We start from the raw sequence: 22,929 nt of genomic DNA on the forward strand, positions 1-22,929 counted from the left end.
GGGCCTTCTCCCCGAGACCACTTGGGCACTGGAGCAGGCTCCACAGGGCAGTGCTCAAAGCACAGGTCTGACACATTGAAAGAAGCGTTCTGTGACTCTTAAAATGTCCTATTGGCGCAGGGCCAATAGTTGGACTTGATGATCCTGAGGGGTTCCTTCCAATTCAGCTGATTCTGTGATTCTGTCACTCTGTGAGATCAGTACGAAGAGACAGTGGAAGGCAGGGGTGAGCAGAGAAGCCCTGGGGCTCCGCCAGTGGAGCAGTACCGCGGCGTCCCGCAGCTGCCGAGCGCCCATGGCTCTGCCCGTCCCTCCCTCACRCCACCCCCGCCACCCCCAATCCCGGGCGCGGCCCCGCCCCCGGCCCGTGACGACACGGCTGCGACATGTCTCCAGGTCGCGTGACGCGAAGGGCGGTGACCTCACCGCCCCCGCGCCCGACGGACCGCGCTGTCATTGGCTGAGACGGCGGGGCAGCCGCGCTCCTATTGGCGGCAGGCATCGCGCGCTGTCGGGCCGGTCGCGGGTGAGCGCGGGGCGGGAGCGGAGGCGCTGGCGCGGCCGTGAGGGGAGCGAGCCTGTCCCGCCTTCCTGGCGGATCCCGGGACGAGCCTGGCGCTAGCGTGGCGGCTGTTGGCCCTCGGCTGAGCCTCTGGACCTCGGCTTGAGCCCCTGGCAACCGCCCGCCACCACCCGAACCCAGGGGGAGATGTGCGTGTGTGCGAGCGGTGGTGTTTTCTGCATCCTCCGTTCGTGTTTGGAAGATCTGCGCTGTTGTTGGCATCCCTGACCCCGTGCCTTGTTCTGCTGTGTGTCTGTGATTAGGGATCTTCGCGCAGGAGGGAAGCAAATGGATCCCCTGCCCAATCCAGCGCCCCTGGCCTCGAAGCTGCGGAACACGCTGGTTCGGTACCACAGCATCGGAGACGGCGAGTGGCGAGTGGCGAAGAAAACCGTGAGTGCTCTGGGCTGCTTCCCAGTTCGTGCTTCCCCGGAAGCTGTGGGGGACCTGTGCGGCGGAAAGAGCCTGTTGTGCCGTGTCACAGGGCTGAGAAACGCTTGGCCCTGCAGGACTTCAAAATGATAGGTGCTGTGAAGTCACCCCTCGGGGACAGAACATCTTTAGATGGCAGGATGTGTTATTCYTGTTCGCAGGCATACTCCTGCCATTGTTTTTATCTGTTTTCAGGGAAGWATCTCACAGAATAATCTTACCTGTGTAGGATTATAGGCTTGATTTACAGCAAAATATGAAGTAGTTAATACTAATAGTGTTGAAAGAGGCTTACATGTACTTTCAACAAAGCAGATCCAGCCTGCAGGTAGGATCTGCCGGCCTCTGGAATCTCTTGTCAATAGTTCATCATGCTTCATTTTCTAAATCTCTTCCTCTTAAGAAGTGACATAGTTCTCAATGCTTCCTCTCATGTTGTGTCACTTTTCTGTTCTTTAGATCCCTCACAATATCCGGAGTTTTCTTCCATGAAAGGGAATACAGTTCCTGCTTTCTCATTTTGCCATCCTCTTCTTTTGAGTTGTCTGGGTTTTTTGATTTGTACTTCAACMAACTATAAAAGCTTTGCTGTTGCATCAGTTCTGGGCTGGGTGAATACTTTTTAATGCTGTCCTCTGCAGAAGCTAGAAGTGTAGCAATATGGTAGGACTACTGTGGTAAATTTCCATCTTTGTCTTTTTGTTAATGGTTTGAATGGGACCAATACTTTCTTTTTCTTCCATCATAATCAGGTATTAATGAGACAAAGACGAATGATCCAAATGTAACTTGATTATTTGCAAAATTAACAAATYTGCTGTGTTGAGAGGGAACAGAACATCCAATCCTTTCACTCTTGAAATAGTTATACCACTTCTGTTTTAAATGTTAAGTCTATTCCTGTATTAGTATTCCTGTGTTGTTATATTAAGTACTACTGTATTCCTTTAAAAAGTTACCTGCATCCTAGTGTTTCAAACCAGATCACTCCTCAGATTTTACCCTTAAAAATTTCTAGTTGGGCTTACCATCTCCCTCCCTCCTGCCTTTCCTTCCTCTCTCCTTTCCTTGCTCCCTCCCTTCTTTCCATTTTTGTATTGTGCCCAATGAAAAGGYATTCAGAGCTTTACGTGCCACAAGGAGATAGCGTTTGCCCCAAAATATCTTAAACAATTCTAGATGTAATGCTTAACAGTACTGTTCTTTAGGAGATTTAGTCCTTTGTGCTTACATAATCATGATTCCAAATAAAGTGCTTCCATATGGTACTCGCTTCAACACCAAAATTCAGAGATTTTGTAGAGGCTCCATTTTGTATTATATAAAAACCACGAGATACTGGTTTCACTATTTTCTCTGTGTAACTTTGAAATAAATAGACTACTGCTTGCAAGAGACATCTTGTCAGGCATATCGGAGAGAAGGCTAATTAAATTTTCTTGTCTTCTACTGAACCTCTTGCATACTTCTGTAACTTGTGTACAGGAATGCAAGCTGAAGTCGTGTGGCCTTCCTGTCTGAAGTAGCCCCCAGCTTTTGCCTTTCCAGTTGCCTTGTAATTTAAAGGCTTTACGTGCTAATGTTATGTCATTATTCTGTGTGTTTTCACAGTAAACTGGCTTGTTCTGCCAAATGCTACTTCTGCATAGACTTCTAATATTTGACTGGGAAAGGCAATTGTCTGATTTTTTTTTGAAATAAAGGAAAATTACAAGTAAAAGGTATCTGAAATACCTGAAGAAAAGTGTGCTGTGGTGCCCTGTTGAACCAGAGTTAATGATGAAGTTAGCTGCTTYTCCTCAGGAAAATTGAAGTATTTTCTGGGCTTGTTATAATTGTATGCAAGTTACAATTAACATTGTGTCTTATATTTTCAGAAAGATGCAACTGTATGGCGTAAACCCTCTGAGGAATTCAGTGGATAYCTGTAAGTTTGTCTGCACAGCAGATATATCATGTTCCACAGATTGTGTTGTGTAGAATTTAGACATTAAGGCTGTGAATTCTACAGCCCTGAGCTACGCAGATTCTCCAGAGGAGAATCTAAGTGGGTTATTATTGTGGCTGTACTATTTATTTCCAGTTTTTTAGTTTGGTACTTTAGCATTGCATGGTAAAATCTGCAGAATACACCAAAATACCACCAGACTGTCATTGGCTGAAGTGGGTAACAGCATCTACCCAGAGATGATGGCCAATAAAGCTCAGAATCAAGTCTGGTTACAGAAGTTCTTACTGGGTGGCAGCCCAGTCAGTCCTTGTACTATGCTAGTGACTGCATGGCTTCAAAATATCTAGTGTAGAGTTGCGAAAGCAATGTGTGACATGAACGCCCTTCCTGTATGAGTTTCTGTCACTGGGTTCTGTTGGTATCTGTAGGCTTAGGTAACGAAATAGTAACTAGAAAACAGCTCTCTAAAAAACCAGAAAGTAATGTGAGAAGTTAGTGTTTAAAATTATCTCAAAAGATTGATGCCCCCATGGAATTTAAGTCTCTGCAAGAGCTGATAGCCCCACTCACCAAGAGTGTGCTGACTGCAGTTCCATGGGTCCACTGGCACCAACAGGTTATGTAGTTGAACCTCTGTGAGGAGGGCACCTGCTGTGTGCAGGTGAAGGCCCCAGAGTTGTTTTTGCACCTGGAGAACTAAAGGACACTTTAAAGAACTTTTCAAACACCTACCTGGAAGTTAATGATATGTTCCTGTGGTACTCCAGTTCCAGGTATACAGATGGTTATGAGTGAATATGGGTTAACTACACAAGTGAAGAGATTAATCTCTTGCTTAACCTGTTATTTTCTATCAATAAGAGTATCTTAATGAACACAGAGTTTTTGGAAAGTAATTATTTTGATGGATTCTTCCCCTTCAGGAACTGGAGGTCCRTTAACTCAAATAAACAAAATCTCTGGTGTCTACTAAAAATACCTGATTACAAATGAATGTTCTGTAATGTCTTGTACCAAGTTATTTTATTTGGTACTCCTGTATGGCACTAAAGCATAATGTAGTTTCTCATTAGCTTCGTTTTACTGCTGTGTGATGATCTGCTGTAATCCCAGAGGAGCAAAGAGAACTAAATCTCTGTGAATAAAGTAGAACAAACCSAGAAAGGTTAAAATATTCACCAAAACTTGATTAAAACCAAACGAGGTTAGATGTTGATRCAACAAAAAAATTATATATTTTATTTAATARTAAAAGAGGCAAGAGAAAGAGAAAAGAAAGAAATAGAAAAAGAGGTCTGTATGGGGGGACAAGGAGAGTGACAGGCAGATTGAGTAGAAACATCACCCCTGCATGGGTGCCAGTGATGTCTTGCTGATCCTTTCTGGTCTTGGTGGTGAGGTTCTACCACCCAAAAGTATAGAATCCAGTGGATCAGTATGCATTTGGGCTAGGTGGGGACACCCAGGTGCCTCCCCTCAGGGGGCATCAGGTTTGACGTTGTCTTTCGCACAACTGTGTATCTGTTGCATCTTTTTGCATCATGTGCAGTGCTTGGTGCAAGGTATGTGGATCCCTTTGGGGGGCCTTTGACCCTCTCTGCTGTCCCTCACATGGATGTCCCTTAGATGTGGCTTTCCCAGGGTGGGGAGCCCCACAGCTGGCCTGGTCTGCACCAGCCAGTGGAGGATGGGTGTTCCCTGTCTCTGACCAGAGGCTTTTTCACTACACCCAAAGCCTTTCCTCCCTGCTTTGGTGTGTGGTTCTTTGCAAGCCTTGCAGCTGTTAAGACTAGGGTTGTAGCCTCCACCCAGAAGATGCTGGGCTTGATCCTCCTGTGAAAGTATTTTTCTCCCCAGCCCAGACCTAAGCCCAGACCTTTATCTTATCTCAAACCAGTTTACTGTCCAGGGCCTCAGCTGGAGGCCCTTTCAGGGTCCTTCTGTGCAGCTTTTGTTACACAGTTTTGCTATAAAAGTTATTCATGAAAATGTTTGAGCAATAAACYATAACATTTGAGTCTCCAACATTCTGTTACTTTTTCTTTATGAAAGATGTTTTTTCCCATTACATTCCTGATCTTTTTACTTTTGCTTTACTTGTCTCTGGTGAACTCCCTTTCTAGCCCAGCAGTAGGAGTAAAACAGGAAGCTTTACAGTTGTTAGAGATTGAAGGAAGGAGTTTGCAATTTATATAATATTAACTGTGGGAAAAAAAACCCAAGCTTTTCAGAAGAAAATTTATTGCAGAGAAGAATAGATGCACCCATAGGTCTTTTTCTGTACTGTTTTTCTGATTCAATTGTCCACTGACCATACTTCCTGGTACCAAGATGTTAATTTAAGTGTAGTGTTGCAAATTAATGGAATATAAAGAATTTCTTACTGTATACAAACATATTTTTCTAGCTACAAAGCTCAAGGAGTGGTGGAAGATGTTACTAACAGAATAGTGGATCATATTCGCCCTGGACCTTACCGGCTAGATTGGGACAGCCTAATGACTTCAATGGACATCCTGCAAACATTTGAAGAGGTGAAGACTTGTTTAGATTCTTGAGGGACATGTGTATTGATGAATGCATGAATTTAACAGTACAGCAGAGCAATTCCAGTAAATATGAACCTTTTTCATCCTGTTTTTTTGCATGCATGGGCAACATTGTACATACAATGTGTATGATCTCAGATGAGTCTGGCAGCACAGTCCTGTTCTGAGGCTTGAAGTTCAATGCTAGAAATAAAGGAGTCAGTCACAATTCTTTTGGATCTGGGAGCTCTGATTGCCTCTGGTAAAATTCACATATAGTAGGSTACAGTGTGATAATGGGTATGCCAAAATCATTTAATACACCATGCTTTCTTCTGTTCCACAACAAACAATAGTAATAGTCCATGCATATGGAAGCTGGAGGCTCTCCCTCTTCCTGAAGGGCTGTCTTGTGTGGCATGGCTTTGTGCTGAGACACAAAATAGTTCATACTGAGGGTTAGGGCTTGATAAAAGAAAGATAGTTTGAAGTTGGTTACAGAAGAGCTRGTAGCCTTTTTTTGGTTACTGCAGACATTCAGTATGAGCTCAAAATCCTCATCCAAGCCCTCATCTGGCTTGAGCATGGATTGTCTTTTGCTCTGTCTCTGAAGGAAGATTTGTATGACAAGGTATCTTTTCTAATTATTCCCTAAAATTCATATAGACTGTTGTATTACAAGAAAGCCTGTTTTGAGGAATTGTTCACATTCCGTTTTATTTTTAACTTAGTGGTTCTAAAAGTATTTGATAGCRTATCTGAGTACCAATAAAGTCCTCTTGCAATTTTTTCATAGTCCTTTCAGACTTGGCAGGTGCTCCTTAGCTAAATAAGGGCCACATGGCTTTCAGTTGTCAGGCTTGACACTGTTCTCTAGCTTTAGATCATTAAACCTTTATGGTGCCAGATATTCTTTGCTCCCACAGCTCTCAGTTGTAGCTCACAAGTCCTCGTGACTTCCAGCATGTGGATTGAAAGTGGCACATTCATTCAGACCTCAGTGAATTTGTGCAGTGTTTTTGACAGAGCTGTGACCTTTGTGAAAAACGTTAGCCAGCTTGCAAGCATAAGTTTCCCTGTGTTCATTATACTGAGATATTTTTGTTTTCTTGCCCTCCTAATTTTGTCACTCAACAAGAACTGCTGTGTGATGCGCTATACGACTGCTGGCCAGCTCTGGAACATCATAGCACCAAGGGAGTTTGTTGATTTCTCTTACACGACAAGCTATGAAGATGGGCTTCTATCATGTGGTAAGCCACCACTTAGCTCTGCTTAATTTCTTCTGCAACAATTGCTGGGCTGAAGATTTGATCCAGATTTTATACYAGCAAACATGCCAAAAATGGTTTAAAATAGTTCTTCAACAAATAAATTCAAGGTGTTTTAACAAATTCAAAGATGATTTTGCATTTTACAGATTTAAAGAAGTGTACAAGTTACTGGTTACCCATGAGCCATTCCTTTCTGCCAGGTTTCACTCAGCTGTGGGACCGGAGAGTTAGACASAAGTGGAGTCCTCCCTCAGGTCCTAGAGAAACTGTGAGGAGTAATAACTTGCTACTAGTAAATGGCAGGAATGTCCTCTTAATATTTGAATTTTTGCTTATCATGCTTTCCTGTCTGTTGGGGAGTTTGGATGAATAAGAACTTTCATGCATTAAAATACCCAGAAATTTGTGATGCCTAATCTGRGTTTACCTGAAACAGAGGCTAGACAAAATGAAGAGAATAAAAAGCAGTTATATTTATTGAAGGGCGTCCAGGTACATTTAGGGCAGTCACAGCCCACCCAGGGGCTACACCCAAAATGGATGACCAGTCACAGGTTTTTCATGCTTTATAAGTTTTGYCTATTTGCATATTGAAGGCGAATGCTCCAATTACAGCTTCAGGTAATGAAGTCATTTACTCCAAGTTTGCTCCTCCCAGTTCTCTGTTGTTTACATATCTTGGGACCTAAGACAGTAAGGTATCCTTGAGTTTTGGGCCTGGAGAGGAATTGTTTTGTCTGAAAGTGGGAGAATAGTAGTTTAACACGGTATATGGGATATAGAGTTATACACTAAAGAACTACAGGATTGAAAAATACATGAAAAATACAGAAGCTAAAATCCTAAGGCATGACTTGAAGTGTGTTTGTCACTATAACTAAATTCCCCAAGCAGAAACTATTACTAAATTCCTCAAGTATATTCCGAATTGACCACCTTATTTTTTTTTTTTATCTCAAATTAATTTCCCTTTTTGTTTTATTTTCCCTGATAGGTATAAGCCTGGACTATGGAGAGGTGAGACCGAACTTTGTCCGTGGATTCAATCACCCTTGCGGTTGGTTCTGTGTCCCTCTCAAGGACTCCCCTGGCCACAGTCTTTTGACAGGCTACATCCAGACTGAATTGCGAGGGATGCTACCACAATCTGCTGTAGACACTGCCATGTCTAGTACCCTGACCAATTTCTACTCTGATCTCAAAAAGGCACTCAAAACATAGACTAACAGTGTCTTAAAAGCCCATGCATTCCTTGCAATCAGATTATGTTGTTTAGCTTAGCATAGTTTATTTGAGGTGAGTAACATTGTTCCTGAATGACACCCGAACCTTTACGTGGAGGATCCAAACAACTTTACCAAGTGCTTTTTGATGTGATACTCAGCATACATTCCCAGTGCACGGTGCGGGATGCTTTTTGCTGTTCAGCACTCTGCACCTTAGCGAGGAATAGCCTGAATCTCTAAACGCCCAGCTTCCTCWGTAGAAGGCACAAGCTGTGTGTGTGGGCTTGAAAAATGCACTGTAAGCTCAGCTCTCTCCAGCGGTATTGGGAGCCAAGTTCTCAGGAGTTTGGTGATGCAGGTTGCTGTAGAGGCAGCATCTCATCTCATTGAAGATGTAATTATATTAATATATATAAATGAATATATTCATATTTACTTAAATATTGTGATTTTTTAAGAAGTTTTTTCAGCTGCATCTGTAATTTGTTTTCAAAATTTGCTTTGATTTATCATATGGATATTATATAGCTAGGTTGTTAAATGATTCTATTCGTAAGAAAGCTGTTAACACTTGTAAGCAAAGATTAAGTGTTCATTATTGGCATTTCTTTTAATGTTGTGACTTATTTACTGTTGTATATAATAGTCTCAGTGCATAATGAAATGCCCTTACAGYTGATTCAAGGCTCATTTAAGTCATCAGGTGTCTTTCCATAGTTTTTTTGTGGGCTTTTAATCACACAGTTGTCAAAATAGCAAACTTACAATGGATCTTCAGTGATACCCTGTACTTACAAAGGTTTTTTACTTACATTTGCATGTAATAGTGTGTGTTTGTGGTTGGGGATTTTTGGTTTGTGGTTTTTTTGAGTGTATGTATTTCTTCTTGATCTGAAAATCCTGGGATTATGAAAGCAACAGGAAGAGCCACTCGTTCATTTCATTTTCCTTTGACACTGGCCACTGTAGCTGAACTCCGAATAGCAGGGACTTTACTTTCTCCTTGCTTAAGTAGAGAGGTAGAAAAAAACAAATATGGTGGGTGCTTTTTTAACCTGCTTCATGTTTTCAGGTTATCAAGTACTATTTAAGACTGTTAAAAACAATGCATTAAAAAGCCTTTGGTGTCTTCATGGGCAGAAGATGTTAACTCCTTGTTGGTTCTGTATATTCTGCAGTTCTCTCTAAACTCCTGAGTTAGTCTTCCCACTTTTTTTCTACCTTYCTTGTATCCGCCAGAGTATTGGAAGCTCACGAGGTGATCTACCACCAGGGACACCAAATAAKTGCTGCCAGAATCTTTTCCTTTCTAGTACTGTTACAGAGGCAATTAAGAAATCTCTGGCAGTGCTGCTCTGTGGGWTGAATGATGACATATGATTGTAGAGGGAACTGAAGTGTAGCCTATTGATTCTTCCCAGTTACAAAGATTACATGTGCAGTGGATCTGCATATTCGTGTCTTCCCTTTTTAGAGCTGCTGGGACTGATTAATGGAGGGATTGTGATACAGATGTACATAGAGCAAAATATTCCTTTCTRTGTAAAAAACCTAGTTTAAATCTGCACTTCAGTGCTGGAGARATGGGTCAGAAGGAGCACAAGACACAGGAGAATGTTTGTACAACACCAGGCACTGCAGAAAGGATTGAGAGCCCCCGTTCCAAACACCCATTTTAATGGCTCTGACACATCTACAGTATCTATCCTTATTTAGTACACAGCGAAATGGCTTTTTCTGCTTTCAGTAAAAATAGGTTGGTGAAGCATAGAGCAGCTGAAGAAAGAAGAACTTGAGMTTGAAAGTTAAAAAATTGCTAGTGTATTTTTGTGTGTTGATATTTCTAATAAAAATTTCAGTTCAGCTGTAGACTAATACAGCACTAGAAGAAAGATGTCCAATTTCAAATGTYGTATTTATTTGAACCCAAAATTTATATTATGTTTATATGGCTGTAGATGGAGAAGGCAGAACTATTCTTTTACCAGCGTACATCAGAACCAAGAAAACCACAATATCAGAGCCTCTTCTGCTGTGGCATTCTTCTCCTGAGTTAGTGGACAATCTAGATRGAACCAATAGAATTAATACAGGAAAGCAGTTGCAAGGACAAAGTGCCGGAACTCATGTTTTGCTTAGGCAGAAGAAATGGAGATGACAAATTGCTTGGTATAGATTTCTATCACTTAATGAGTGTTTTTGTTAAAGTGGAATTTATCCAGAAGTGACTTCTGACCAAATTGCCCAAGAATAGCAGAGATCTTGTATGTATATAGACACATCAAAATTATTTTTATATGGCTAATATTTTTTTAAAAAACTTATTTTTTAGAGGTTTAGGTAATGTGACACTTTACTCTTTGGTACTTTAACTAGGTGCTCCGTGTGTGTATGGGAAAGGTGACTGGAGTAAAGACTGTTTTCATGTTTGGGTTCTGTTCCTCATCTAAAACCTCCAGCACTAAACCTTGCCTGTAAGATGTGCAAAAGATACAGAGATGGGGCTAAGTTCAATTTAGGGGCAGTCCAAGTACTCTACCACAGTTTGCTGGGAAGTGGACCAGTACTTCAGAGAGATACAATGTCCACAGGCCCTGATCTGATGAACTTGTAAATATGAAACATGATGAACTTACAAAATGCAGAGCCTGTAATTCCTCCAGTAATCATAAGTAATCAGAACAATTTTGATGATGTGACCTGGTGGTTCAACCTAGGAGGTTCACTGCTGTAAAAATAGCCCTAATTCTAGTGTTACCAGTCAAGTTGTGCCTGTGTATGGAAAGTAAAAGTTCTAACAGTGGGTTTATCTTACTGTGTTCAGTATTTAAGTGATTGTATTTGCATTTTGAATGCAYTTGCAGAATAAATTAGAATTGTGAATTCCAACAGATTCATGGTATASCTTTTTCAATACTTGTGCAACCATATGTGGCATTTTTGGGGATCTATTTGTGATGATGTAGCTCATCTTCAGCTGCATGGTGATCTCGAATGACATAAATTTGAAGGCCATAAAGTCTATCTTTACTTACGAACTTGATTTAGACTGAGAAAAATGTCCAATTTAAATCTCTTGAAAGCTGTACAAATAGGATTTTCTCAAAGCTTCACTTCTAAAAATATATATACAGGGTTTTTTTTTGTGATGACCCCATGATACTGAGGAAAGAATTTTATTATTTTGGCTTAGTATAACTTACCTTTTTATATGTTTAAGAAATGATCTATTAACCATAAACATTTGCCTGAAACACAGGAGCTTCCTGGCAAAAGGCATATAGATGTGTATTATGTGCTGCAACATGTATATTGACATTTATTTAATTAGCACCTGCAGCAACAAAATCCCTGTATCTTTTCTAGAACCTTCCCTTGTTTGTCTTATAAAGCTGGCATAAAGGCAGTAGACTTCTGTAGCTTTCGACTTCAGTGGAAGGAGTTGTAGCCCTCTTCTGTTGCTGTGAAAAGGAACTGTGACCTCTGAGATGATCTTGTAGGGCATGTGTCATGTCACCTTCTGCAGAATGGGGGAGGCATATGTGCTGAGGCCACCTGGGATCTTTGGAAAATGATTACAGAAACATTAATGTTCGAAGTAATTTCCCAGTGAAAGATAATAGAAAGAGAGAGACGTATTAAATATATGGTAAATATTAAATGTTCTCTAGGAAAGAGTGTATCCTGAAGTCCTCAATCACAATTTAAACTTCGTAACAAATTCTGCTTTTCCCAGTCCTCATTGGGCTGAGCTGTTGACCCAGTTTTTACAGTTCAGGTATGGCTTGCTTATCATGTGTACAACATGTCGAAGGGAACAAGTGCTTGAATTGCTGAGAAGGACATCATAACTACAAAACCCCAGGGCTTTTTAGAGAAGGCTGTGTCAGGCACCAACAGAAATGCAGAAAATAGGTAGTTATGAGGCAGGATCATTATGTTTAACTCCCCAGCTCTCCAAACTCATGAAAATTTCCTCTGACGTGTTCTTTCTTATTTCCTGTTCTCTTGTTTATCTCAAGCTCACTATAAAGACAGTGTGTAATATCGTGCTGTATCAAGCTCCCACTCAGCTGTTAGATGCACTGTTTTTGAGGTCAGCCAAAAGCAGACAACGTTGAGCTCCAGGGGGAGCTCAGGGGAGCTCAGGAGTCCTCTCCTTTGGACTTTCTACTGCCTTTTTCCATCCTGTTATGAAGGTGTGACAAAGATGACATAATGAAAGTATAGTAAGACTGTGTGCCTTACATTAGCTTGTGAAAAGATTCAACAAGATCCATGGAAATGCCAAATTAGATTTTTTTTTTTCTGGAGCACTGTTGCCATGCAAAATGACTTGGTAGAATTTATCATAATTTATTTCTTACATTGCTCCAGGATGGAAGGTTTTGTAAAATTGCCTACCACAAAAGGGTGGGAAGGGTCTTTGCATTCAAGCAGTTTGCAAGACTAAGGAGTTGTAGGTGGCAGGAATAACAAGATGTGCCAGTACCAGGCAGGAAGGAACACTGAGGRTGACAGATACAGGAAAAGAACAGACAAATAAAAAACTGTTTGAACACCTCAGTCTTGCAGTGTTCCCCATTCAGGTACTATGTGCAGCTTTTGGCAACATAGTTCAAAGAGTAGTCGACTAAAGGCAGGAAATCCATACTCAAGAAAAAAGAGTGGAAGACCTCTGGGATAAGGGTTTGGTTTGTGATGCTGAGAGAAGTATGCTGAATGAAGGGGCACTTTAATAACCTTTGGAAAACAAATCAGCATAATAGGAAAACTTTTAACTGCAACAAAAAGACTCAGGACTTTGTAAAACATTTCCCAGTTAAAAACAGTAGCAGAACTAGAGTGCACAAGGAAGTGGTAATTTCTTCATCACTGGAGCTGTTTGACAAAAAGCATCTATCTCACATAACCCACCCTGGGGCACAKGGGAAGCCTGGACAGCTCCTTGGTTCTGTTCACCACTAATAACAGATTTAATTTGTTACTCAGCTGCTAACTTTAGAGGGAAAATGAACAGGGGCAATGCTGGGCCAAGCTGGAATTCATTCTAGACTTTGCAATATAAACAGTTCATACCCACTGATTACTCGTCTTCTAATGATGACTATTGTTCCTTGCTCTGTGGCAAGCATTAGCTTGCAGCAAATATTAGATGTAAGCTTTTATAGATTTACTAGTTTATTTAGCATCAGATCAGTCATGCAAGTCACTTACTAAAAATAGATATCCCAGTATCAAACCATATCCTCATGGCTTATCAGCATTCCCATGCAAACAACACTAGCAGTCCCATGTACAATATGTGGAAATAACAAAACAGTAATTATTTTCTGGTTGAAATTTCTCTCTGGTTCTCTTGCACAGTATCAGGAAAGGTACTACACAAACAGGCTTKATCAGAAGCAAAACGGTATAGTCAAACAAGCAGTCCATAAACATCTATTTAGTTTATATCTTTGCTAGTAGAAGAAAACAGTGTTGGCAGTGCAGGATTTCTTACACATTAAGCAGTAAAGTAAGGAGTCAAGAATGCCGTACATGGAGCTAATTTGAGAGTCTATATCTATATTTAYAACATTCTTTATTGACAAGAGTCCAGCTGCCACCGCTCTGAGATCAATGAGCTTCTGCAACAGGCTTATAAAATACTTCGTGTTACTAATCAAAGGCACCATTTTTCTATTTGTCTTGGAAACATCAGCACTTACCCTAATCGTGCAGCATACACAATTCCTGAATTAAGAAAAGCACAAAATTCCCTTCTTATAGTCTGGTCCTCATCCAGCCAGGAACCTCCAAAGGCCAAGCCAGACACAAGYCCTTGACATACCACATTTATTCAGATTAAAACCGGTTTAAGTTGATGGATGTGTAGCAGCCAGGCAGCCTCTGCCTATCCCCTGGGCTTGCAAGAGTGTGGTGGTACAGCTCCTGGAGACTGACAGACTTCTTTCCCCASGAGAGACAGCCTCAGTGATTCTTCCCTCCACCTACTCCCTCACAAGCTGGGCCAGCCACCGCTGTTGTTTTGCAAGACCATCCTGTGGATGATGGACTTAGCAGTGCTGGGTTAACAGCGGGACTCCACGATCTTTCCCAACCAATCTTTTGCAAAGGTCTTTTCCAAACTGGTTCTATGCTCCTATGACTAGGGTTCACCCTCCACCTCTTCTTTCCTTCTCCCTGAGCAACTAAGCATTTCAGAGGTAATTTTCTCAATACTGTATTCTGAAAAATAAAGCAAAAACCCCAAAACAACCCAGCTGGACCCCAAAACAATGTCTGCTAGTGGAACATTAAGTGAAATTTCTGCTATTTAATCAGAAGCGTTAGCATGACATCTCATGAGGATGTGGTGTGAACAAGGAAATGGTTCTTGTGTGCAACATTAYTTCTAATTACTTTCAGTAAAAAGTATCTCAGTTTGTAATTACTCTCTCCCTGCAACCAAGACAGTAAAGATTTGAGCTGAGCAAACAAGGCACCAATTGCTACACTGAGGGCAGTAAGTTGGTGGTGGCACCAGCTTGGGATGCTAAGTAGGGTCCCATGGATCCCTGTCGTTCTCAAGAAATACTTCTCAGAGAGGACGTTGCTGCATCAGGATTTAGGGGATATTTCAAAGACATTTTTTTCTAAATATACATACAGTCCATTTGCTTAGTTTCATGAAATACTTACTGACAAACTTCAGTTTTCTGTAAAAGTCTACTTCAGGTCCTATGGCAAGCTGAGGGAGAAGAGACTGGGGGACATTAATAGCACAAACAATACAACTTTGATGTCTTACAAGTGAAAAGAAATGGGGGCAGTGGTAAGGTTTCTCCATCCGGAGGAGGATGTCATTGGATACATTTGCACTACKTCCACATCATGGCTGTTGACGATGTCAGGAAAATAACAGAAATCAAGGAACCTGAGAGTGCACATTTATAGATACTTTTCACTCTATCCCTTGTTGACACAAAGCTAAAGAGGAGCTCTCTTTGGTGTGTTCTCTAGCAGAGCTCTCCAGTGTGTTTGCTGTGGGCGTTYGTTGTTCAGTATTACTCGGGGATTTGTGTAGTTGTAGTCATTCATGCAAATTTCACATTTGTAAGTAAGATCATATGCTTTGGGATCTGAGGGCTGATAGGATAATGCATATCCCTATGCACAGTTCTGTGGATGAATAAATATGACTCAGTGGCTCCCTAGAACATACTGTCTCTGGGACAGATCACATGGCATTTGCAGCTCTAAATCAAACCCAATGCCTTGTCCTCAGCTTTCAAGTGACCAGAATAGCTGCTTTGAGTCATTTGACATAAYAATTTCAATTAGAAGAACCACCTCAGACCCATCCAACACAGGGATAAGAATTTCTGTTTTCTTATTGATGGACTTTCTCAGCTATGTACTTCTGCAGATACAGTGATTGGCTCCGGAGTTTCCTRTTACAAAGCAGATCATTATTTACAGTTCCAGGCATGGGACCGASTGTTCCAAACTGACTTTGCAGTTTCTCCTSCCAACATTGTAAATGGCAATGCTGCATAAAATATGATTCTAAGTATATCAGTTCGTGCAAAGAATGTTAAGGTCACTAGTCAGAACACACGTGATATTTTTCAGAGTTCCTAAGCCTGACTGGTTTCTTTGGATTGATCTAAACAATGTCTTGTCCACAGAAGGACAATGGTGCTGTTGGCAAAGGAGCTTCCTGGTGCTGCGGAGCAGAACCTGGCATGGTGCTGTTTGTGCACCTCTTTGCTCTGACCCCCYCATCCTGCGCCTACAGCAGCCCGGGTGCCTTCATCTTCTCTTGGAAAAATAACCCAAGAAGCCGGATTATTTTCTGTGTCTGTCTGGCATTTGCTGTATATCACTAAGCTATTTCTGTCAGCCAGGTATAGGCTTTTAAGAAAGGAATCTGAAGGTACCAGGAAACCATGAGTCTGGGGAATGGAGAGRGAAAGTATGAACACCTCTCCCTGGGTTCTAACTGGCAGTGACAAATCACACCAGGTGACTCGCAGAGAAATGTGTATACTTGACTGATGAAACCCAGACTCCTCTGGGAGCATAAGAGCAGGAGTGAAACCATCCAATGGAACCAAGGGCWACAGCAGATTTGTCAGGGCAGAAAACCTGAAACCTGCCAAGTGTCAGATGGCTCTTTATTCTCTGACTGGCAGCTGATAGCTCTTCCTAGGTACCCCTGGGCCAGGAAAAAAAAAGATGAAGCACAAAGGGGAAGAATAACAATGAGCCATTTACCCATTAATGTTAGTACTTTTTCTTGAAGTCAGAGTTTCAAATGGAAAATAAAGAAATGATCCCTTTCTTTTAAGCTCTGCTTTTTACATATCTTCCTATGGGAGGAACTCTGCTATTTTATAGGGGAAGACCTGTGCTGTTTGATATACCTTGCCCAATAAACACCTTCCTGATGTACAAATGAGGGGCCAGATTGTCAGTTCTCAGTCACATGTGCTGTGGATAGAGCATCACTAAACAGGGTCTCTGTGCAGTTTGGGGCAGTTGTAACTCATCACAAAATTCTGTGCTTGTGTTGTCACTCTGTTTCTACCCCTGTGCTGAGCACACAAAATGACAAGAGCACTGAAGTAATCTTTTTCCCARCCATGTCTGGGAAGGAGCTAGAGCTGGGCAAAACTCTCTGCCACAGTATTTGTTGTCTTTCATGCCTTGATAGGTATTACTGAATTTCATCCAGCGATGATCTATGTATACAAGACTGTTAATCATTGTAGTTTCAGGTCCAGATGAGTAATGCTGTCCAGGGACAAAAGATGGCTTAGAAGATTGCTGCAACTTTTAGATATGGCTCTTAAAGATTGTTCAGCAGTCTCTGCCTGTCATTTGATAAATGTATATATTTGTGTGTTCATTTACATATTCGAATTACGATTTTACTRCTAAATTGAGAATTGAGAATTGAGAATTCCATTGTATTCCTGCTTCTGTACTATGCCTACTTCCATAATATTTTGAAGTCTTCCAATAATAACTAAGTTTGTGACTGACTTCATGTTCTTTTTTCCACTCTGGAGGGTTGGAGTAGGATGAAAGTGTTTGCCGGATTTTTAGTTACATGCATGTATATTGTTCTATGCTTATATTATTTAGAGGATTCACACTCCAAGGAATGCTCTTCACTGACTCTACTGCAATCTTCACTGAATTAGTCGAGGCAGGATTTTTACCTTCCAGATATAAGGAATCTGCAGTCTTGCCAGTAGAAGTTTACATATCTTCCAGAATGAAGATCATAAAAGCAAGAAATCACAGAATGGGTAAGGCTGGAAGGGACCACTGGCATGGTCATCTGGTCCCATCTCCCTGCCCAATCCAGGTTTTCTACAGCACACTGCACAGGATTGTTTTCAGGTTCTGGAATATCTTCAATGAGGGAGACCCCATAGTTTCTCTGAGTAGTCTGTCCCTGTGTGCGATCATCTGCACTGTAAAGAAATTCTTCTTCATGTTCAGGAGGAACTTCTTGGACATCACTTTCTGCCCATCCCTCTTTTCCTGTTGCTCAGCACCACAGAGCAGGGTGTTGTCCAACCTCTTGACGTCCTCCTTTCAGGTATTCACATATATTAATGAGGTCCCTCTCTGTCTTCTCTTCTTGAGACTGAACAGGCCTTTCCTCATAAAAGATRCTTCTGTCCCCTCATCATCTTTGTAAACCCTCTGCAAGTCTTGCGTAAGAAGTCTGTATCTAGACTAGGCAAATATTTTACTCCTATTTTTTCTTTTTCCCTTCCTTCTTTTCTTCTTATTCTGCWGTGCAGCTGATGTTTTTTGTTCAATGAAACAGGAAATTTTACAGGGGYTCCTCTGGAAATTTTACATAAATTTCTTTATACAAAAGAAAAATGAACTGTCACTATTTATGTTCCAGCTGAATTAACTCTGATGGGGAGGAAAGGACATTCTTTGAGCTGTAATTGTTTTATAAAGTAACTTTCAGGATGTTCTGYCAGTCTCTTTGTTACCTTTGGTGTCTTCAAGACCTGTGTGTATCCCTGCCACTGTGCCCTAGGTCTAACTGTAAATGTTTCTTGGTCAGCCTCGGATATTTTTTGTTACATGAATGCCATGCCTCCATAAGCTATGCACTCAACCTCAGCAGCARCAAGGCTGGCTCAGCCACACAAAACTGAATTCTTCACCAAGAGGAACAGCTTCTGCACAAGCCTGGGGCCAAGGCAGTGTGCTGAGGCTTGTGTCTGCCATTCTGTAGGCACACAAAGTGCAGGACACTCTGCAAGGATCTGCAGGGAGTCCYCCATTCCACACTTTCATGTGCTGCTTTTAAAACCCCAGAGATGACCAGGATGTGAGCAGGAGCTGAGGGATGGTTATCTGGAAACAAGGGTTTATTTTCCAGCACCCTGTTGCATTTGCTGCTTGGCAGACATTGCTGTCCTTCTGCTAAGTTGTACACTAAGAACTCCCAGTATCATCTTCCTTTCCCTGCTGCTGGGCAGGGAAAATGTGGTGTTGTATTCCTTCTCCTGTGGCTGCCAGCTGTGTCTGTGTTCCACTGGCAGTGTGAGTTGTAGGAGAAGGTGATTTATCTGGACAGGGCCTGGGCCTGGCTGCCTGTGAGCCACAGCCTCCTGCAGCCTGGGACTTGCTTCTGCTCTGAGCCRATTCAAAAAAACATTTTGGATGTTGCATTTATACTGCTCTGCTACCACAGAGCTTTTCAGAGCATTTTGCTTTATTCACCAAGGTGAAGGAGCTGCTGGCCAGTTTTGTCACTCCTCATGTCCAGCAGCCTGTTCACTTGTGGGGACAGAATCCTTAGTACCCTTCTTCTGAAAAACCTGCCGTATCAAAAGCTTTTGCCTTGAAGTTCTTTTGCATTCAGAATTTGGATAACAGTGTGTCTGCCTCTTTACAACATGTTTATACAACATAGAGTGCAAACTTCAGCCAACAAACCAGCACCAGGCTCATGCAGTGCAATCTACTCTGTCATCTACAAAATTGCAAACAAAAGTGCTTGAAATTATCAGAAATCTGTTTTATTTTGGTGGGAAACTKTCAGAACCTGGGAAAACCGTATTGTAGTGCAAATGCAGTACTTCCTTAGCCATTCAACAGCCATCTGATCATCATCCCAGCTCTCAAATATTAGACTTTAATTGGCTAATGCTGCAATCTGCCTTTAAAGGAAAACTTTTGCTAAGTTCAAATACTTAAAAAGATGGCAAGATTCCCCCTTTTGTACTTGAAGAACTTTGTTAATATGTTAATTTGTTAATATGTTAAATATTTTTTTTTTAAATTAAAGCTTAGGATTTCAACAGAAAAGAGCATGAGTAACTTTCTACCTAGCTTATAACCACAGATTTGGAAATCTGGTCCATCTCCTGTAGTTTTCAAGTGTGTTCAYATTTTTCAGCCACAGTAGGACACAGATGTTGCACATCCCAGTCTGAACTGCAGCAAATACCACAAGGCTGTGATTTTTCAGACAAAGCCTGTGCAGGTAACACTCCTGTCTTCCACTGTTGTATGTATACACCCTAGTGCTGTCATACATTAAATATATCTGTGAGGCACAGTGCTTTACCGAGTCACATACTGGTAATCATTCATCATAGACATCCTGATTGCTCAATGTTGAGTGCAATAAAAGAAAACTAAATTAAAACCCCAACTGAAGCCCCGAGCCTTTATGCACAAAACTGAGCTGCCTCTGAAGATCATGCTGTCACAGAGAGGTCTCCTGTTGGATAGCATTGGTTCATAGTTATGATACGCTGTGGTATAATTTAGCAAAAAACAACTTTGGGAATCAGATGGGACCACTTTTCAGCTCAGATAACCACGCCTCGGGTGAAGGAATTTATGCTCAAGCTCTCACAGATGTGCAGTGACTGCACAGCCAACTTACTTCTGCAGGTTTGAAGCAACTGTCCCAAAAGAGGAATGAAATGTTACAGAAATGCAGCCTCTCCCATCAAACCTCCTTATTGACTGAACTTGGATGACTTCACCACAATAGAACGGGGTGGARTAAAGTAGCTGAGCATTGCATTTTTTCTGCAGTCACCTCCGAGGAGGTAAGACAGAGAGTGAAAAATGAGACAGGTGGATGTACCTATGATCTTCTTCAAAGTTATTAATCTTACTATACTGGTTTCCAAGGGAAAAATCTGTAAAAGTGTCTTGTTGGCCTGCACAYAGCTGCCATGACCCCAGCAGCTGTTTCAGTTGAAAGTGTGTCACTTGAAAAATGAATGGATCTGTGTACTTTAAATTTCAGCCCTGCTTAGTTGGCAAACYATATTGTGCAAGTTCAAAGAGTTCTAAGAAATGGATAAAAAAATCTTGAGTATAAYAGATTCATTAACATGCATTCTCACCCACTAAAGACAGGATCTTTAATCCTTCTTTATATATTAATTTAGATCATTTTTTATTTATTAAATCTACCATATGAATAACACTGCATTACCCTTTAATTTCATCAGGAAATATAGTTATCGAATGTTTTATTAAAGTCTTGGGGTTTTTTTTCAGTAGCTGCTATATTTTTTCCAAGGCAAGTTGTGCAAGGCCTAACAACAACATAAAAACAATTAAAGCAAAAGAGGAATGATGACTGTATTAGGATGTTTGTTAACTATCAGTATTAAAAGTTTAACAAGCACAAATGACATTTTTGTACATCAGGTTCTTTTTGCCATTTCTGCAATATATCAGTACAATAGTCACATGCTGTCAAATAGATAAACAAATGTAAGTGGTCATACATACTGATGCATGTTAGTTTTTCAGTTCCTATCAATCACATTCAATGAAAACATCAAGATAGCCAAAGAGCCTGACCCTACTTTTGCAAGCTGATTGATGCACACAGCTGCTAACCCAAGACACAGGAGCTCTGGGTGGATGCAAGATCTGTGCTGGCGGACAGATCCTTTAGGGATCTCAAAGGAGGGGTCCTTTGTTAGGAAAATGAGGACTAATTACAAGTGAAAATTGCTCACTTATGAGGTTAAACTACCCAGGAACCAACTAGATTGTAATACTTGCTCCCAGACCTTGMATAAGAGTGTTTCTCCAAAGTGAAATCAGTAAGTTGTGGAATATCTTCCTTCAAGCATTTACAATTTATTTAAATGCAGATTATTCCCTTAGGGCCTATAAAATGTCTTCTAGCTGCAGAGTTTAGAATTTCAATGAATAAATATAACGGTATGCCACGAATTTGCATCTAATCCTTCTTTAGTCTATGATTTTGTTTTGCTAGCACTTTACTATGGAATGAAATGGCAGAAATTGGAATAATTTTGGTTGTTATTAAAATACCATATATAAACAGGAAAAGTCAGAATAAGGCATTCTCAATACAAGCTTGAGCAATGTACATTTTCATGCTCAGTGAAACTTCCCAGAAGTAGTGGAATGTTGGTTTTTTTTGTTTTTTTTTGTTTTTTTCTTTTGTGTGTAAATCCCCAAATACTTCTTCAATTTTACAGATAAAAAGCATTATTTTTTGTATCAGTTTTAAAAGCATTGGTTTGGTATTTCCTTCCATTTTGTCTGCTAAAGGACTATGAACCTGGAAGGAAAACAGTTCAAAGAAACTCACAACATAGATAGGACACCTACTCCCATAAAACCAAACGAAACAGCATTGTATTTCAAATGCCACCTAGGAACACTAGATAGATGAAGTGTACACATTATGGTAGGTAGTTAATAATCCCCATGTTTTCACCTGCCGTTATTACTGTGAATTACACTGTTTCCATGACATGCCTTATGGAACAGTTTACTATTTTCATAAGCAGTCACATGCACTGAAGGTAGGATTACCAGGTGGGGCCTGTGRTGCCCTGAAGCAGAACCAGAGAGGCCAAGCTCACGAATTCTCTCTCGCCAGATGACAAGGTAGCTGGTGTATGAAATGACACATCTCCGCCGCTGCGGGTGACCAACACCGATCTAAGGCATTTCTTCTGGGGCCGCCGCTGCCGCCACTGCTGTGTCCTGAGTGGGATTCTCCACGGGCTGGGTGTCACGGGCCGGGCTGTGGCCACCCTTGTGGCCGTCATGGGTGCCATGGCTGCTGGCACTGCCGAGGCGCGTAGAGGCCACCACAGCTTTCACGGCGGCCTGGGAGAGAGAGGACCAAGCAAACATTCCTTAGGGACACGGCCCAAGGGCATCCCCAGCACTGCCCCGACAGGGAATGCAGCCATGTTTGGCCTTCCTGGGGATGCCACATGGGCATTGCTGCCTGGGCCTGGATTTAGAACGCCACCTGGAATACTGGGTTGAGGTTTAAAATTGCTGCTTTCACAAGGTGACAGGTGACGTGAACACAAACAACTTTTTTCAGCTGTGTGCGCTACTTTGTTTTGTTCAAGTCTTTTTTTAAATTTTTTTTTATAATTTAAGGAATTACTTCAGGTGTCCCTTGTTGAAGTTGCGGATAGCAAAAAAGGTCATCTTCCATCATAATAACAAYAACAACAGTATTACCACTGATTATTCTATGAAAATTTAAAAAAGTAACCCAATATATATCACTATTGCACTGTTCATAAGCCAAGCACAATGTTGCAGAGCACATGGGCAATTTCCTAAGTATAGAAATATAAAAATACACTTTGGGGGTAGGCTTTTGTATCACATAAAAAAAATCACAAAATAAAGACACGCATGAAGAAAATTATATTCGACCTTGCCTTGAGGAGTTTTATTGCCTGGAAAAAAGGGACATAGAGAGGTGAGGAAAATGTTAATCTCTGTGTGTGACAACTCAAGTTATTTTTGACTTGGCAGCTTTTGCTCAGGCATCAAAGAAGTGTGTCTGCAGGAAGAAATGAAGAGCATGGCAAGTTTTGTGGATTCTTTGGGGAGGTAATCACATCACACACACACGTACACACACACACACACACACACACACACA

The 22,929-nt window shown here is 41.3% G+C and overlaps 2 protein-coding genes across 3 annotated transcripts in view; one reads left to right on the top strand and one right to left on the bottom strand.

The window, feature by feature from the left end:
* The first annotated feature begins 505 nt into the window (after nt 1-505).
* STARD4 (StAR related lipid transfer domain containing 4) lies at nt 506-19,300 on the top strand. Of its 2 annotated transcripts, none has more exons than XM_057367513.1 (6): nt 506-526; nt 826-955; nt 2,872-2,921; nt 5,353-5,479; nt 6,612-6,726; nt 7,742-19,300. In XM_057367513.1, exons 2-6 carry the CDS (start codon nt 851-853, stop codon nt 7,966-7,968), a joined length of 624 nt encoding a protein of 207 aa, XP_057223496.1. In that variant the 5' UTR covers nt 506-526; nt 826-850; the 3' UTR covers nt 7,969-19,300. The 2 variants fall into 2 exon arrangements, with proteins under 2 accessions (XP_057223496.1, XP_057223495.1); XM_057367512.1 differs by lacking the exon at nt 506-526 and adding an exon at nt 533-711.
* A 2,656-nt stretch (nt 19,301-21,956) lies between these two features.
* The window catches only part of CAMK4 (calcium/calmodulin dependent protein kinase IV), a 135,271-nt gene continuing 134,298 nt past the window's right edge, over nt 21,957-22,929 (bottom strand). Inside the window, exon 11 of the mRNA XM_057367511.1 lies at nt 21,957-22,127. Coding sequence (XP_057223494.1) covers nt 21,957-22,127 — 171 coding nt within the window. The remainder of the gene's footprint in view (nt 22,128-22,929) is intronic.

The sequence above is a fragment of the Malurus melanocephalus genome, unplaced genomic scaffold (genome assembly GCF_030028575.1).
Source record: "Malurus melanocephalus ecotype Western Australia unplaced genomic scaffold, MMel_1.1 scaffold_80, whole genome shotgun sequence".
In the NCBI taxonomy this organism is placed as follows: domain Eukaryota; kingdom Metazoa; phylum Chordata; class Aves; order Passeriformes; family Maluridae; genus Malurus; species Malurus melanocephalus.